This window comes from Pogona vitticeps, chromosome 6, assembly GCF_051106095.1.
Source record: "Pogona vitticeps strain Pit_001003342236 chromosome 6, PviZW2.1, whole genome shotgun sequence".
NCBI classification, from domain to species: Eukaryota; Metazoa; Chordata; class Lepidosauria; order Squamata; family Agamidae; genus Pogona; species Pogona vitticeps.
In genome coordinates this window covers 7,010,665-7,023,692 of record NC_135788.1, presented here as the reverse complement: position 1 = coordinate 7,023,692, position 13,028 = coordinate 7,010,665, and the positions used below count along the sequence as shown (strand labels likewise).

The 13,028-nt window shown below is 40.4% G+C and overlaps 2 protein-coding genes across 11 annotated transcripts in view; one reads left to right on the top strand and one right to left on the bottom strand.

The window, feature by feature from the left end:
- Positions 1 to 555: 555 nt before the first annotated feature.
- C6H9orf152 (chromosome 6 C9orf152 homolog) lies at positions 556 to 11,952 on the bottom strand. 5 transcript variants are annotated; one of them, XM_073002848.2, is made up of 3 exons: positions 11,826 to 11,952; positions 8,344 to 8,481; positions 556 to 2,795 (listed from the first exon to the last, which is right to left on the bottom strand). In XM_073002848.2, exons 2-3 carry the CDS (start codon positions 8,426 to 8,428, stop codon positions 2,251 to 2,253), a joined length of 630 nt encoding a protein of 209 aa, XP_072858949.2. In that variant the 5' UTR covers positions 8,429 to 8,481; positions 11,826 to 11,952; the 3' UTR covers positions 556 to 2,250. The 5 variants fall into 5 exon arrangements, with proteins under 5 accessions (XP_072858949.2, XP_072858948.2, XP_020635436.3 ...); XM_073002847.2 differs by having other exon boundaries at positions 8,344 to 8,521; positions 11,826 to 11,948; XM_020779777.3 differs by lacking the exon at positions 11,826 to 11,952 and adding an exon at positions 9,280 to 10,725 and having other exon boundaries at positions 8,344 to 8,521.
- XYLB (xylulokinase) overlaps positions 11,010 to 13,028 on the top strand; it is an 88,484-nt gene continuing 86,465 nt past the window's right edge. Inside the window, exons 1-2 of one of the 6 annotated variants that reach the window (XR_012088187.2) lie at positions 11,010 to 11,353; positions 12,403 to 12,485. Coding sequence is in view for 4 of the 6 variants with exons in the window: in XM_020779775.3 (XP_020635434.3) it covers positions 11,300 to 11,353; positions 12,403 to 12,485 (137 nt within the window). In the remaining 2 variants the exon portion in view is untranslated. Of the gene's footprint in view, positions 11,354 to 12,045; positions 12,198 to 12,402; positions 12,486 to 13,028 lie in introns of those variants that run through there. The other 5 variants (XM_020779775.3, XM_020779774.3, XM_020779773.3 and 2 more) reach the window with 5 other exon arrangements.

Below are 13,028 nucleotides of genomic sequence, written 5' to 3'. Positions count from 1 at the left end.
AATGTATGTGTTGTGTACCCCTCAAGCCCAACTCACTAAAAGTAGAGCACTAAATAGTAAATGGACAGCAGGATGAACTGCTGGATTACTTAGTGGTTTAGGCTTCTGGCTGCAGAGCAAGAGATTGTAAATTCAATTCCTGCTATGCCTCCTTGAAAGGGGCTGGACTCAATAATCCACAGGGTTCTGCAGTTATAAGATGACGACGATGAGGACGATTATGATGATGATGATGATGATGATTATTATTATTATTATTATTAATTATCATCACCATCTCCCAGTTTTCTTGAACATTACCTCCTAATTATAGTGATGTGAAATTCAGTTTCTGAGCTGGGAACATGTGAAATACAGTAGCAACTGGAAATATTGCACATATTTTTCCCCAAGAACAGCAGTTAGTGTGATCTCCTAAGGTCTCATACAGACATAACAACAAACCCTTGTTTGTTGTATTGAGAAGTAACCTTGGCTTCCCCAAGCTTCTATGTATGGAAGACATTTTAAACTTCTGTTTTGGTTTGTAATAAGAGGAAGGGTGAATGTGTCAAGTCTAATTTATGTACAATTTATTAATCATAAACCATGGATTGCTCCTATATTGGAATGCAACCTAGGGGTCCTCATCAATTTATACATGGAAAAGCAAAAACAATCTCTTTTTTAATTTAACTTCAGTGGCAGCTCTCGGAACAGATTATGCTAACAAACAGCAAACAAAGCAGCTGCTATGGATGCAGTGTAGTGTAATACAGAAACGTATTTCTAATTTTTTTTTAACAGAAAATTGCAGCATTTCTATAAGGGGAAAGTCAAGTTACATGAACTGAAAAATCATGTTACATAGCAATTAATTTATTTCAGTGATGCAAAAGAAAAAAAAAAGGCCCCATATGTGCTCTCTGAACCACAGCAAAGAAATGATGTTGGAAAAAGTAAGTAGGGAACATACTTTGTATTTACTATATTTAATCCTAGGAATAATACTAAGCATGGTGTCATTGATAAGCTTCATTCACTAATATTAGAAATATGTAGGAAAAATGTAATTTATTTCAGTAAAAGTATATTCAAAGCAATATACACTAATAATCCTTTTTCCTATTGCTTTACAAATGGCACCCTAGATCACCAGGTCAGAACAGCTAATTAACAGCACAGCTCTACATCTGTATAGTTAATATAAACCATATACTCTGATATAACTTTTGCTGAGATCTATATGGCTTATTCCTAGGTAAATGTGTATGTTATACAACTGTGCTTCCTCTCTTAACTCCAACATTTGATTTAAATAAATCTAACATAATGTCACCAAAAAAGAGCAATTTTAACAATTATACCTTGAAAACATAAAGAGGACATGTAGAGGTCCACTTTTGGCTTGTATATATGACTAATTAGACTTACCCAACTGGATTAGAACAAAGATGTGGCTTGTTCATCTTTTTGTTTTGAACAAGTCACATTAATCATCATCATTTGATGCTTTTAAGGCACCAAAAGGCAATTGAAATTACAGGGCTAAACTTTTTTCTCACAATGAACCTTCAAAGCACATTTTACACAAACCTAGATACTACTACTTAATGCGAAACAGATTTTTAAGCAATTGTTGTTTTGCATGCAAATCAACACTATTTGGTAAAATATTTGTGAGAGTTCACATATTTCTCTTGTTCCAGAACTAGCTGACCCTGACAGACAGTATTAGAGACTGGCCATGGAAGAGGAATTTCAATAATTCCAGCTACTGAAGTGGAAGGAGTCCACACAACAATATCTGAAATATAGTTCCTATTATACCTTCTACTTTCCTTGGTTACAAACTTTCCTTTGTTTCTTATTCCACAAACCTAAGTGGAAAACTCCCTCTTCTTTAAAAAAAGGGAAACTGGGCTGAAAAAAGAAGCAAAGACATTTTTGTAATTTTTCCTTAATAGAAACTATATGCAAGTTGAAGGATACGGGTGCAGCAAATTTACTTTCTCTGTTGAAAGCTGAAAACAGATTTTCTACACACCTGATCAATTGTGATGGCTTCTGTTGGCTAGCCAGGTGCACATGGGGGAACATTTGTGTGGACTACACTGCTGCACATGGGTACAACCATAGCAGCTCTCATGACTATAGGGCTGGCCTAGTTATGTTTTGTTCCGTCAAATTACAGTCATACCTGTGCCTAGCAGAAACATGCCGTTACTTAAACATGGGGAATCTGGCTGTGTGAACCGATTCTTAGTGTTCTCAGTGGGAAACATAAAGTCCAACTCTTTTTGCAGCTTCAGAAATCTTGTGATTTTTTTTCTGAGGAAATGGGTAATAACATAGCTTATTGGAAGTTGCTGTCCATTTGGGGGTTGAATTTTGTGAATGTGTCCAAATAGGTGAAGTAACTGGTGCCAAAGATGAATTGGAGCTGTCTTTTCCCCCAAGAAGAATCAAGTTTTCCTGCTTATTCAATAATCCAGTGGATAGTTCGGTACTTTCAAATAATTCTTCACATGGTTCTTCACTCTTCTGAGATGGTATTTGATTGTCAGTGTGAATCTCTTCATTCTTATTTTGGACAATATCACAGGGAACTTTCTGAGGCTCTTTTCCTTGTGTGAGACGGTGGAGCTCCAAATGTACACGCCATGGGGAATTCTCATGTATATTTCTGCTGCTGGGTAACTCAAGGCAGACGTCTCTGGTGGAAAAAGATTGTTTAACTGCATGTGCTTTTCTTATTTTCTTGTTAATCACAACAGCATTGACCATGGACTCTCTGGGAACTGTCTCACTTTCACCTGCAAAGAAAATGCATATCTCCATATTATTTTCAGTATCACAAATTGGGTTTCTCACAATTTGCTGTCATGATGATAATACGTTGAACAAGAGGAGGAGCTCAAATTTCTGGACCACAAAACTGTACCCAAGAGGCAGTGGTGAACTTTAGTGTCCAACACCATTAAAAGTGGAATGTCCATTTCAACCCCTTCTTGATAAACTTTAAAAATTTGCTCTTAAGGTGGGCAGGGAGCTGCAGAAGCAGCAGGACTCAGCAAAAGTACACTATTGATATCTCACTTGCAACAACAGCATGTGTTGTGTCAAACTGGTGAACAAGGCAGAAAGAGCTTACATGGATCAGATTTGTTACCTGCCTATGTGCATATCATTACAGTTTTCTTAAATCATGTACCTATCATGAGAGTGTGGACAAAGTCTGTAGGAATAATGTTTTCTCCCCATGCCCTAATATGGCAATACACAACACATTGCTAAACTATGGAATTCTCCATAGGATGTTGTGTTCTTCATTTGCCTGGATGCATTTTGACCTGGGGACACCTTTTGGAACCTCAGGACTGGAAGGGGATGGAGGACAATACTCAGAAATTGCCATCAATAGTCTGGCTGCTAGGACCAGGACTGCTGGTGACAAATCAGTGGTATTGAAAGTTTCTGCCCTATCCTGGGGCTCACAAACACAGGCTGCCTCCCAAAAGCAGATTTGTGTTTGTGGACTAGAACTGCCAGAATTTACCAGGGAAATTTGCTGCCAAGGCAGTCCTAAGAGTTACAGTAAAAGAAAGCCCACACACATCTGTACATCTCTACTTGCCATAATACTAAGATGGTCCTAAGGCTGGGCACCTTGTGTTTATTAAAATGTTTTAAAACACGTTAATGGATTTAGTCTATTTACTGCAGGCTATGGCTGTAGGCTGCAGTAATCTCATTAGGGATTGTATGGCAGACTAATTTATTTCAATGTGCCTGAAGTCTTCCTTACCAACCAGTCACCCTATGTCTTTCTCAACCATCTTGGAGTTCTTATTCAGGAGAAGAGGCTGCAAGGAGGTAAAAAGAGCTTTTGGGTAAACCTGGGTATGACTGCTGGCAAATAAATCGATTTAGGTCATCTATCACCTTTACCATATTGTTCAGTCAAAATATTAAATTGAATTTCTTCAGGTAATCTGGTAAAATTTATTGGTTGCCTTTCCATAATCTCTTCTATGGAAATTTTAAAAAGCAACTCATTAAAGAATAAGAGACAGACAGGTCCAATGGACCGTAAACAGTGCCACAGAACCTTCGCTGGGCGGAAACTTCATCAAAATGGGAGCTACATAAGAGTACGAGACCTGTTAGGTAACTCCCTTTGATCTCATGTGGGCCTTGTGCAGAAAAAAAAAGTCCCAATGGATTTTCAACTCATGTTTATCACTGGGCAGTCTATGACATTTGGCTTTTCCACTTCAGGCACCAAAATACCTTGAGTTGGTTCTGCTCTATCATTTTGTATCATTATGCTTCAGAAGTCCCGAATATGTTGGTTAGAAAGGCTCACGATGACATGATTTGATAACCAGTAATTCAAAGTAAAACATTCTCTCCTAGTTACACATTAAAATTACAGGAGCTGCCACAGCACCTTGTTTTCACATAGTCGCCCTTCACGGTAACATTCAATAAAACTTCAAGGTGAACTCCAGCCAGAAGTCATGTTCTTGAAGCAATCTTGACTCTAGCGCATTTTACTTCAAAGGAGCTTGCTCTGAACAAATATTAAGAGAACTGCAATCTAAAATGATTAAAGATTACGGAACTAGTTATCAATAAATATTGCATTGGCTGTATCACTGAAATTTAACATTTATTTTCAGACAGAAGTTTAACTTAAGTCCTGAAGGATATACTTTCTAAAGAGTAGGCCTTTGGTCTAGATGGGCGGGGTAGAAGTCTAATAAAATAAATAAATAAAGTCCACTGGATGCTTCACGGCCATCAACCAACAGTAGGTGCAAAATAGTGACTGATGGACCTAAGGCACTGTTTTTTGCAGTGTCCACAAGACAAACAGGGCAGGATAGTGCAGGCAAAATTTGCATTTGTTTTAAGTGACTTGCACACTACAGAAGGCTGAAATTAGGGCAACAGAATCAAAATGGAGTTTAAAAATGAACTTGCCTTCTGGGGTTTCTCACATCATCACCCCTGGGGTAGTGGTGTATTTGCTCTAGTGTATGATCTGACCATGTGGATCCAAGTACTTGTGTTAAAGCTTGCTGATCCGTGCATGCACTTTGCGGCTGGGTGTCATTTGACAAAGTTTCCCTATGGACATTTTTCTGCTGGTTAGCTGCCATCCCTCCATGACTTACTGCCACCTCTATGTAGTTTTCTTGGGATTAGCAGCTGTTCCTGCATTCTCCTTTTTAAAATTGCTTTTGCACAAATAGTGCAAAAATAAGAACTAAAACAAGCAAAACTGAAGGTCTGAGACTAGTGGGTTGGCTTAAAGCAGAAGAGAGAGCAAAGTAGATGGGGGAGATGATGGGAAAAATATAAACTGTTCCTATGGTCTACTTATTTTTTTTATTTTTTAAAATATTATCCCTTTTGCAGCAGAGCATAGAAGTAAACATGCAAATAATCATATAAAAATGGGAAAGTGTTGGGGTAAAAAACTTTCAGAGTTGGGAATGGTGGCTGAGTAAAACAAGAAGAGAAAGGACCAAAAAAGGAAATTAAATTCTTGAGACCTGCATTTGCCCCTCTTGTTTGGTGCGCTGCAGACTGGACCCCTAATTTTTGCATTGCTCACATGACAAGCAGACCAATTTGCTCCAATCTGCCCCCGGGACACCCCAGTAACCCACACCTTTGTAAAGCCCCTGCCACTGGCTTCTACTTTTTTGGTGCCGGCTGGTGTGCACCAGTTTAGTTCAGTGTGTGCGGTTGCTGGGAGTGGTCTAAAACTGGCCCTTTGGACCTGTCAAAGCTCCTTCCGCTTTGAATTTCCAGTATTGCAAAGGGCTTAATGCATGATCTGCTTCAGGATATCGGCAAATTGAACCCTTAAGAAAATGAATTTTTTTTTAGTTGAGGATTTGTCTGCTGCGTGGAAAAGAGAGGTGGAAAAGGTGAGCACGGCTGGAAGGCAGAGTTTGAACAGAGAGGGGTGTGTGGCTCTACAGCGAAGCGTTAAAAGTCTCTTATTTTTGCACAGATCGAGATCCTGCTGGGGACGTCTCATGTGGATGCACATACGTTTTTCCTTTTTAATCTACTTTGTTCCCTCCAAACAATCCTCATCTCTTCTTTTTGTGTGTGTGTGTGTGTGTGTGTGTGTGTGTGTACACATACCCTGTGTCCTGCTCCTGTCTCTCCCATCCCTCCCTCCCTCCTCCCCCTCTCTAAAGTTGGTATAGCCAAATGTGAATTGGGTGCCTCTCTTTCTGATCGTCTGCTTTTTCTCCCCTTGCACCTCCATGTGTAGCTTGCCCCTCTCTCTTTACGCCATTTAGATGCGAGGATCACCACAAAATGGTATATTGCTTCTCCCCCCCAACCTCAGCTTATTTCGACCACAAGAGCGAATCTGGACATGCCTGAGACAGACAAAAGGAGATGGGCATCTGAGCTGAGTGGGAGACCCTTGGGAACAATTCTGGATGTGTATGGACAGCTGGCACTGGCATGACCCAATAAATGTGTTCCCCCATATGTGAAAGCCAATGCCAGGTTGAGTTATTCAAACCTGTGGTAAAAAGTAACAGAATGATCCAGAGCGACCCTAGAATGATTGTGGACAACATCAGAGTTTAGATTAACTTTAGATACAAAGCAGACTAATGGAAGATGGAAACAATAATCTATAGCATATCATTAGCCATATTTTTAGATAATTATAGTCAGGCACTTGATACAACTGATTTGCTACAAATTAGAGACTCCAACCACCTAGTGGTTTGTGTATGTGTTTGTTTGTATGTTTGTGTGTGTGTGTAAAACTGCTGCTTTTGTTACACTAGGAAATGGGAAATCTTGTCAACTCACTTTAGATCATTGACTTGATCAGCAAGTCTACAATGTTGTCAGATAAAGCTTCCCCCAGTATCAATCCTGACTAATTTACTAAATTTTATAGAGGGCCAGTCTCATATTTCAGTTGTAACCATCCTCTCTTTCCCCGTGCTTTTTCTGTCATTTTCTTACAAAAGAAAATCTGTCAAAGATAAAAGTTGGAATAGCTCCACTGTGTGTTTGGATTGCTAGCATGGGGAACCATCCATCTGGAAATAACAATCATCCCTCCCCCCCGGAAACCCTTGATAGGTATTGGATCAAACATTGCTAGTGAAAAAGAACAGCTTGATCCACATTTCCCTTTTACTGGGAGGTAAGCGGAGCTTGGAAAGTTATTTTTCAGAATTAATATAACAATGTGTATACTGTAATTGAGCAATTGGGGTTCTGAGTTACAGGTGGTTTCCATGTATCATCATATTAATTAATCCCCAAAAGTAAATTTCTAATCTCTAGCTATAAGACCCGGAGGAATCCAAAGGAATTGACCTCCTTGTCTGGTGTAATGAGGATCTTGACCTTCAAGTTTTTCTTCTTCTTCCAGAATGGTATCCCTCTTGTCACTGAAAACATAAGCCTTTGAACCTGAATTAATTTGGAAAGCTTCATTGTTGTTTCTCTGACTTTCAGAGACTAACAGTTCTCTACATGCAACATCCCTGATCCAGAGGAATCACACGTATTGTATTAATCTGTTTAACATGTGCTTTCCTTATTACTGAAGACAAAATCTGAACACCTGCTGACTTTTATATTTTCAAAATGTGGGTCAGTCATTCGCATATCTTGGTTTCAATAGCCCCTGCAACTGCAGATCTGTTTCGCACCTTATGTAGTCTAGTTTAATTAAACATGGTTACCAACTACAGATATTCAATCATTCTCCCCCCGCCTTTTCTTGTCTAGTTTAACATCAGCCTAGAAAAAGTTATGGAGAAAATAATGAATACTGAATTTAATTGTGGCTTTTTGTGAAGCTGTGGCTGAGTCCACATTTAATAAATATGTTGAAAACTACCTTTTCCCTTAAGAAACTTTAATTTCCCTCCCCCACAATATTAAGGAACAATTCTCATCTGATTTCTGGGTCATCACCTATTGCGAATGTACATAGTGGTATAACACAATATCAGAAATTGTAACTCCAGGCACACTTACCAGGAAGTAAGCTCAATTCAACATTGTGGGGCTTACTTTTGAGAAAACACGTACAGGATTGGGATATCCATCTGTTATACCAAACACCATAATAACTCTTATGGCACCTCACAGAGTAACAGATGTACGGTACATGCCACACTACATCTGCCAGCCTTTAAGGTGCCACAAAATTGTTTATGATGAGAACACCCTCTTCTGCAGTTTGCTTTCATGGTGTCTACAATTTCCTAACATTTAAAAACCAATGAAGATTTAGAAGAGTGTCGGGGTCCCCTGGTTTTCAAAGTTTCATTCTAAAAGTCTAAAACGTACCTGTTTTAAATATAATAATGTGTGTCTGCAGCTTTTGCTTCTGCTTTAGACAGTCGTACTGCTCTTCAAGTATGCTTACGTCCATCTTGGTCGGCTGCCCGGAACAGTCTGAGGCTCGTTGCTTTGATGGATGAGTCACTAAGAAAATACCACTCATATATTTATAAGCCTTCACCATCTGTTCCCATAAGAAAGACAAAATCAGGCAGAAGCAAAGCACTTCCTTCATAATGCTTGCCAAAAAGGAAACGGTGTTGGTAACATCTGAAACGGTCACATGCAAAACAATAGTTTTCTTGCATTGAATGGGTCTCCCTTAGTACCTGGCCGCTGATCTCAATCAAGCCAGATATCAACTTTGCTTCGGATACATCCACTGTGTCCCAAACCTCTGAACGCAGGCTTAGTTGACAAGAACTGTTCAACTGGAACTGATGTTGACTTAAGGCCAAAGGGAGGAAGCCTTGCCAAAATCGACAGTGAAATTCAAAACCTCATTGAATACAGCCAAGTACACAAAAGGCTGGGAGATGTTGGTTTTTTGTGGCAAGAGTAATCCTTAAAGCTATACTGTTGTATGTGAGGAGGTTTTCACTTTGCCTGCTATTATACCTAATTTTCTCCATTTTAGTGTTACAATGTTGTTACTGTGATTATAATCAGTAATTAGCGATTACATTCTGTAATGTGCTTGCAGACACTATAAACTGCTGGATAGATCCGTGACTGTTTTTTTTTTAGTTTTCATAAGCTTTTGTGTGTCCAAACACACTTCCCCTTTGCTACGACACCCTAACACAGCTTACCGGCTAGGTTATCAGCTTGTTTTTGCAGAAGGCGTCTGGAAAGCTGGCATAATACTTCTATCAGTGAAGTATACTAGATAACTTCTAATCAGTTAACATTATTTATCAAGCAGAGTTTGACAAGACTCACGTGCATTATAAAAAGAACTGCTCAGTCCGCTGTAATATGCATGCAGCCGCACAGGTGGAGAAATGTTATTTAAAAGGTAATACAGTAATGGATGAAGCAAACTTTAAGAAACCGAGCTGTGAGCCAGCATAGGCATAAGATGACGAGTGACCTTTCTTAAGAGAAATTCTTTCACTCTAGACAAAAAACAAGCATATCTCTGTATGTACAATACAACAGCCATACTATATGTGGCAAAGTATGATGGGAGACAAGATCTGTGTGTGGATGCCTTTTCAGGTTTTAGTTATCTGTGTGCATAGCCATGTTCACTAGGTTAAAAGCTCTTGGATGTAGTCAATATCGTACTGTAGTTGCTTTGTACACATCCACCCAGCTGTAAGTGTATTTGAATTTTATTTATTTATTTGATTTATATACTGCCCATCTGGCACCCAGGGCCACAATTTGATGGGACTTCTGAGCAGACAGGTAAATACCTTCTGCTCACATATTTAATAAGCATTTTTGCAGTTCTTGTAATAGAAATTCTTCCATTCTACCGTGTTTTCCCGAAAATAAAACAGGGTCTTATGTTAACTTTTGCTCCACAAAATGCAGTAGGACTTATTTTCAGGGGATGTTTTATTTTTTTCTTCCATGTACAACAATCTACGTTTATTCAGATACAGTCATGTCATCATCTGGTTGCTGCAAAATGGTGGAGGGCGGGGTTTCACCTAACTAGGGCTTATTTTTGGGGTAGGGCATATATTACAAGCATCCTGAAAAATCATACTAAGGCTTATTTTCAGGTTAGGTCTTATTTTTGGGGAAACAGGGTATATTACTATACCTATTATTTTATTCTTTATTACTCCATACATAGATATTGTGATTATTTTTTGGTAACACTTATAATTACATGATAGAGTCATGGGGTATTTGTCCTGCTGGTCTTGCCGAGTTCATTTGATATTAATTCTGCCAACTCTATAATTGCAAGTATATCCAATCTTTTGACATTAGTGAACAACAGACATGTTCTGTTTCATTTTCCGGGGCATTAATTGGTCTTTCTTGGAAACTTGAGATTGGTCGACAGGTGTGATGCATGGGGATTCTGCCATACGCCAACATGGAAGAAAATGAAGCCCACTGGGTTCTGGTGTGTCTAGTATCCTTTTAGGAAAAACTAAAAAAATTCACTCCATCAAGCCATTAGATTTATTTAACACACCTATTTAAAAACACCCGTCAAGCTGACAATAAAACTAGAAACACAGTTTTAGAGAAGTTTTAATGCATGCCCACTGCTTGGCATTTGATTGCAAACGCTGCATTATATTTTTATGAGTGTCCTTGCTAGTCATCTTTTTTTTAGGCGTTTTGCATATAAAGGTGGCATGCATGATGATATAAACAAACTAAAAGGATGTCAGAATCTAAGCACCTTGGTTATTAACGCTCCCTTCCACTTTTGAACCTGGAAGCCCCAATTCTGGCAGTGATGTTTTTGATCACAGCCCATGATGGGGTTAATAATAATAATAATAATAATAATAATAATAATAATAATAATAATAATAATAATAATAATAATAATAATAATAATAATAATAATAATAATAATAATAGATAGATAGATAGATAGATAGATAGATAGATAGATAGATAGATAGATAGATAAAGAGTGTAAATGCTCAAGTGACTCCTAGATCAAATCAAGCCTGGAAGCAAAAATGCCCAAACGGCCCATCATGAAAAAAGCAGGATTTTTCTGGGGGGAAAAGTAGCCATCACGCTGGACGTCCGGCCAGACTGACCGACCCCGGTGAGGTCCGGCGGAGGCGGGTCCCTTTTCCCCGGAGAAGTCCCGGGGGCTGGCTCGGGTCAATGTCCCCGGGGCCGGCCGGCCTCCTTCGCCCTGCGCACCAAACCGAGGCCGGGGAGCGAGCTGCTTCCTCCCAGGCTTGGAGGCCTCCTCAGGAGGAGGAGGAGGAGGAGGAAGGCCGGGGCTGCAACCGCGCAGGCCGCCGCCATGGCTGCGCCCGCAAATGCTTGCTACCTGGGCTGGGACTTCAGCACGCAGCAGGTGACGGCGGGGCGGGGGGAAAAATGCAAGCCGCGGCTCTCGCCAGGCGAAGAGGGCCGTGCTCGTCGCCCGGCTCCCCGGCCCAGCCCTAGGAAGCTGGGGACGCGAGCCCGGGCAAGGGGAGGGCCCGGAAGGAAAGGGGAAATCATGGCGACGGGGGCTCCGAGCGCCTCGTCCCCTCTCGCCCCTAACATGCGAGGATGTCTCTCTCTCTCTCTCTCCCCCTCTTCTTCCCTCCCTCCCACCACCAGGGCTGCCTTGTGACTTAGTCAAGCCTGAAGGAGAAAGGAGGAAAAAGGCACTCTGCCCATGCTCAGAGGGAAACCTGTCTGGCACCCCCCACTCCCCTGGCTGTGTAAAGTTCTGAAAGTTTTGGTCACAGAGGCGAGGACTGGAGATTGGATGTGTTGATGGCTAAAATCCAGGAGTTCAGTTGTGGCTAGAGTAGGCCCATTGAATCAGTGGCACTTACCTGGGTGTCGTCTTCACCAAATCCCCACTGAGTCAATGGACCTCCCTGTAGTTGCTACTTACTGCTGGATTTCAGCCTCTTGAAATCTTACACCGGCCGTAAAGTCTCTGGAAATTAGATATTTTTTAAAAAAATACGGAAGAGAGAAGAGTCTGGAGACATTTCCACTGTCTTGTGAAATCACAAAGGTGGTTTATGCTCAGAAACATGATTCTCCTTGGCCTGAGTTGAAACCAACTGAAAATGTTACAAATATCTGTATATACCAATAATTCGGAAAAGGAAGAAGTCTTTCATAATGAAGAAGAAAAGGGCAAGGGCTACGATTTGGAAATGGTTCACTGTTTTTCTGAACGGACCATGTGAACTTCGGTATGTCTTTAGCGATGTTCTAATTTGCACTCAGGCAGTGGAACATTAACCAGAAATGATCGCTTTCTGAACAATGGGATTAAGGCAGAATGAGACAGTTAGTTGGTACTGTATATTCAGTGACTGATCACATAGAAATTATTGATTCTTCCATGTGGAGGACTTCTATTCATTTTAGAATTAATGATGTATTTTTTCTCTCCAGCTGAAAGTAATTGCTGTAGATGAACAACTAAGAGTCATCCATGAGAATAATGTTAATTTTGACAAAGAGCTCCCAGAATTCAGGTACGTTTTCTCTACGAGTGCTCGTATATGGTGTGACACAGTCTGAAATGAAGGCATTGCATCTTCTTGCATTTTGGAGGCTCTGTACCAAGAATGGGGTACCCTGCTAGGTTCACCTAGGTTTAGCCATCCTCAGTGGAGGGCCCTATGCCCCCCTCTTGAGGGGTCCAGGTACATTTGTAATGGGCCACAAATTGGAAACAATTCTTCACACACCATCTTATAGGCTTTGCTCTGTGACTTATATGATCCTGATTCAGCCTCTATTTCTTTCAGATATGGCTGTGGCCAAAATAAAGTTGAGTATGGCTGATCTAAAGGAGGACAGGTTTCCCACTTGGGGCCCCTCCAGATGTTACAAGGATATATAAACGCTGTTTGATCTTAATGTCCTATGCCAACTGTTTTGTGCTATAGGATGAGGATTAGGCTGCAAAAATTGTGCCCTTTATTTCCAGAGGATCTGTTGAGGAGGACACATAGTTAAGCATTTTGCAACCATGCATGCAACTAAATGAGATAGATGGTGGGCTTCAGCTTATA

Bases quoted from the DNA above. Each gene is read 5' to 3' on its own strand.
- C6H9orf152 (XM_020779776.3), bottom strand. From the start codon at position 8,572: ATGAAGGAAGTGCTTTGCTTCTGCCTGATTTTGTCTTTCTTATGGGAA. The intron at 2,796-8,343 runs GTACGTTTTAGA...TTTTCTTTGCAG, and splicing joins CATTATTATATTTAAAACAG to GTGAAAGTGAGACAGTTCCC.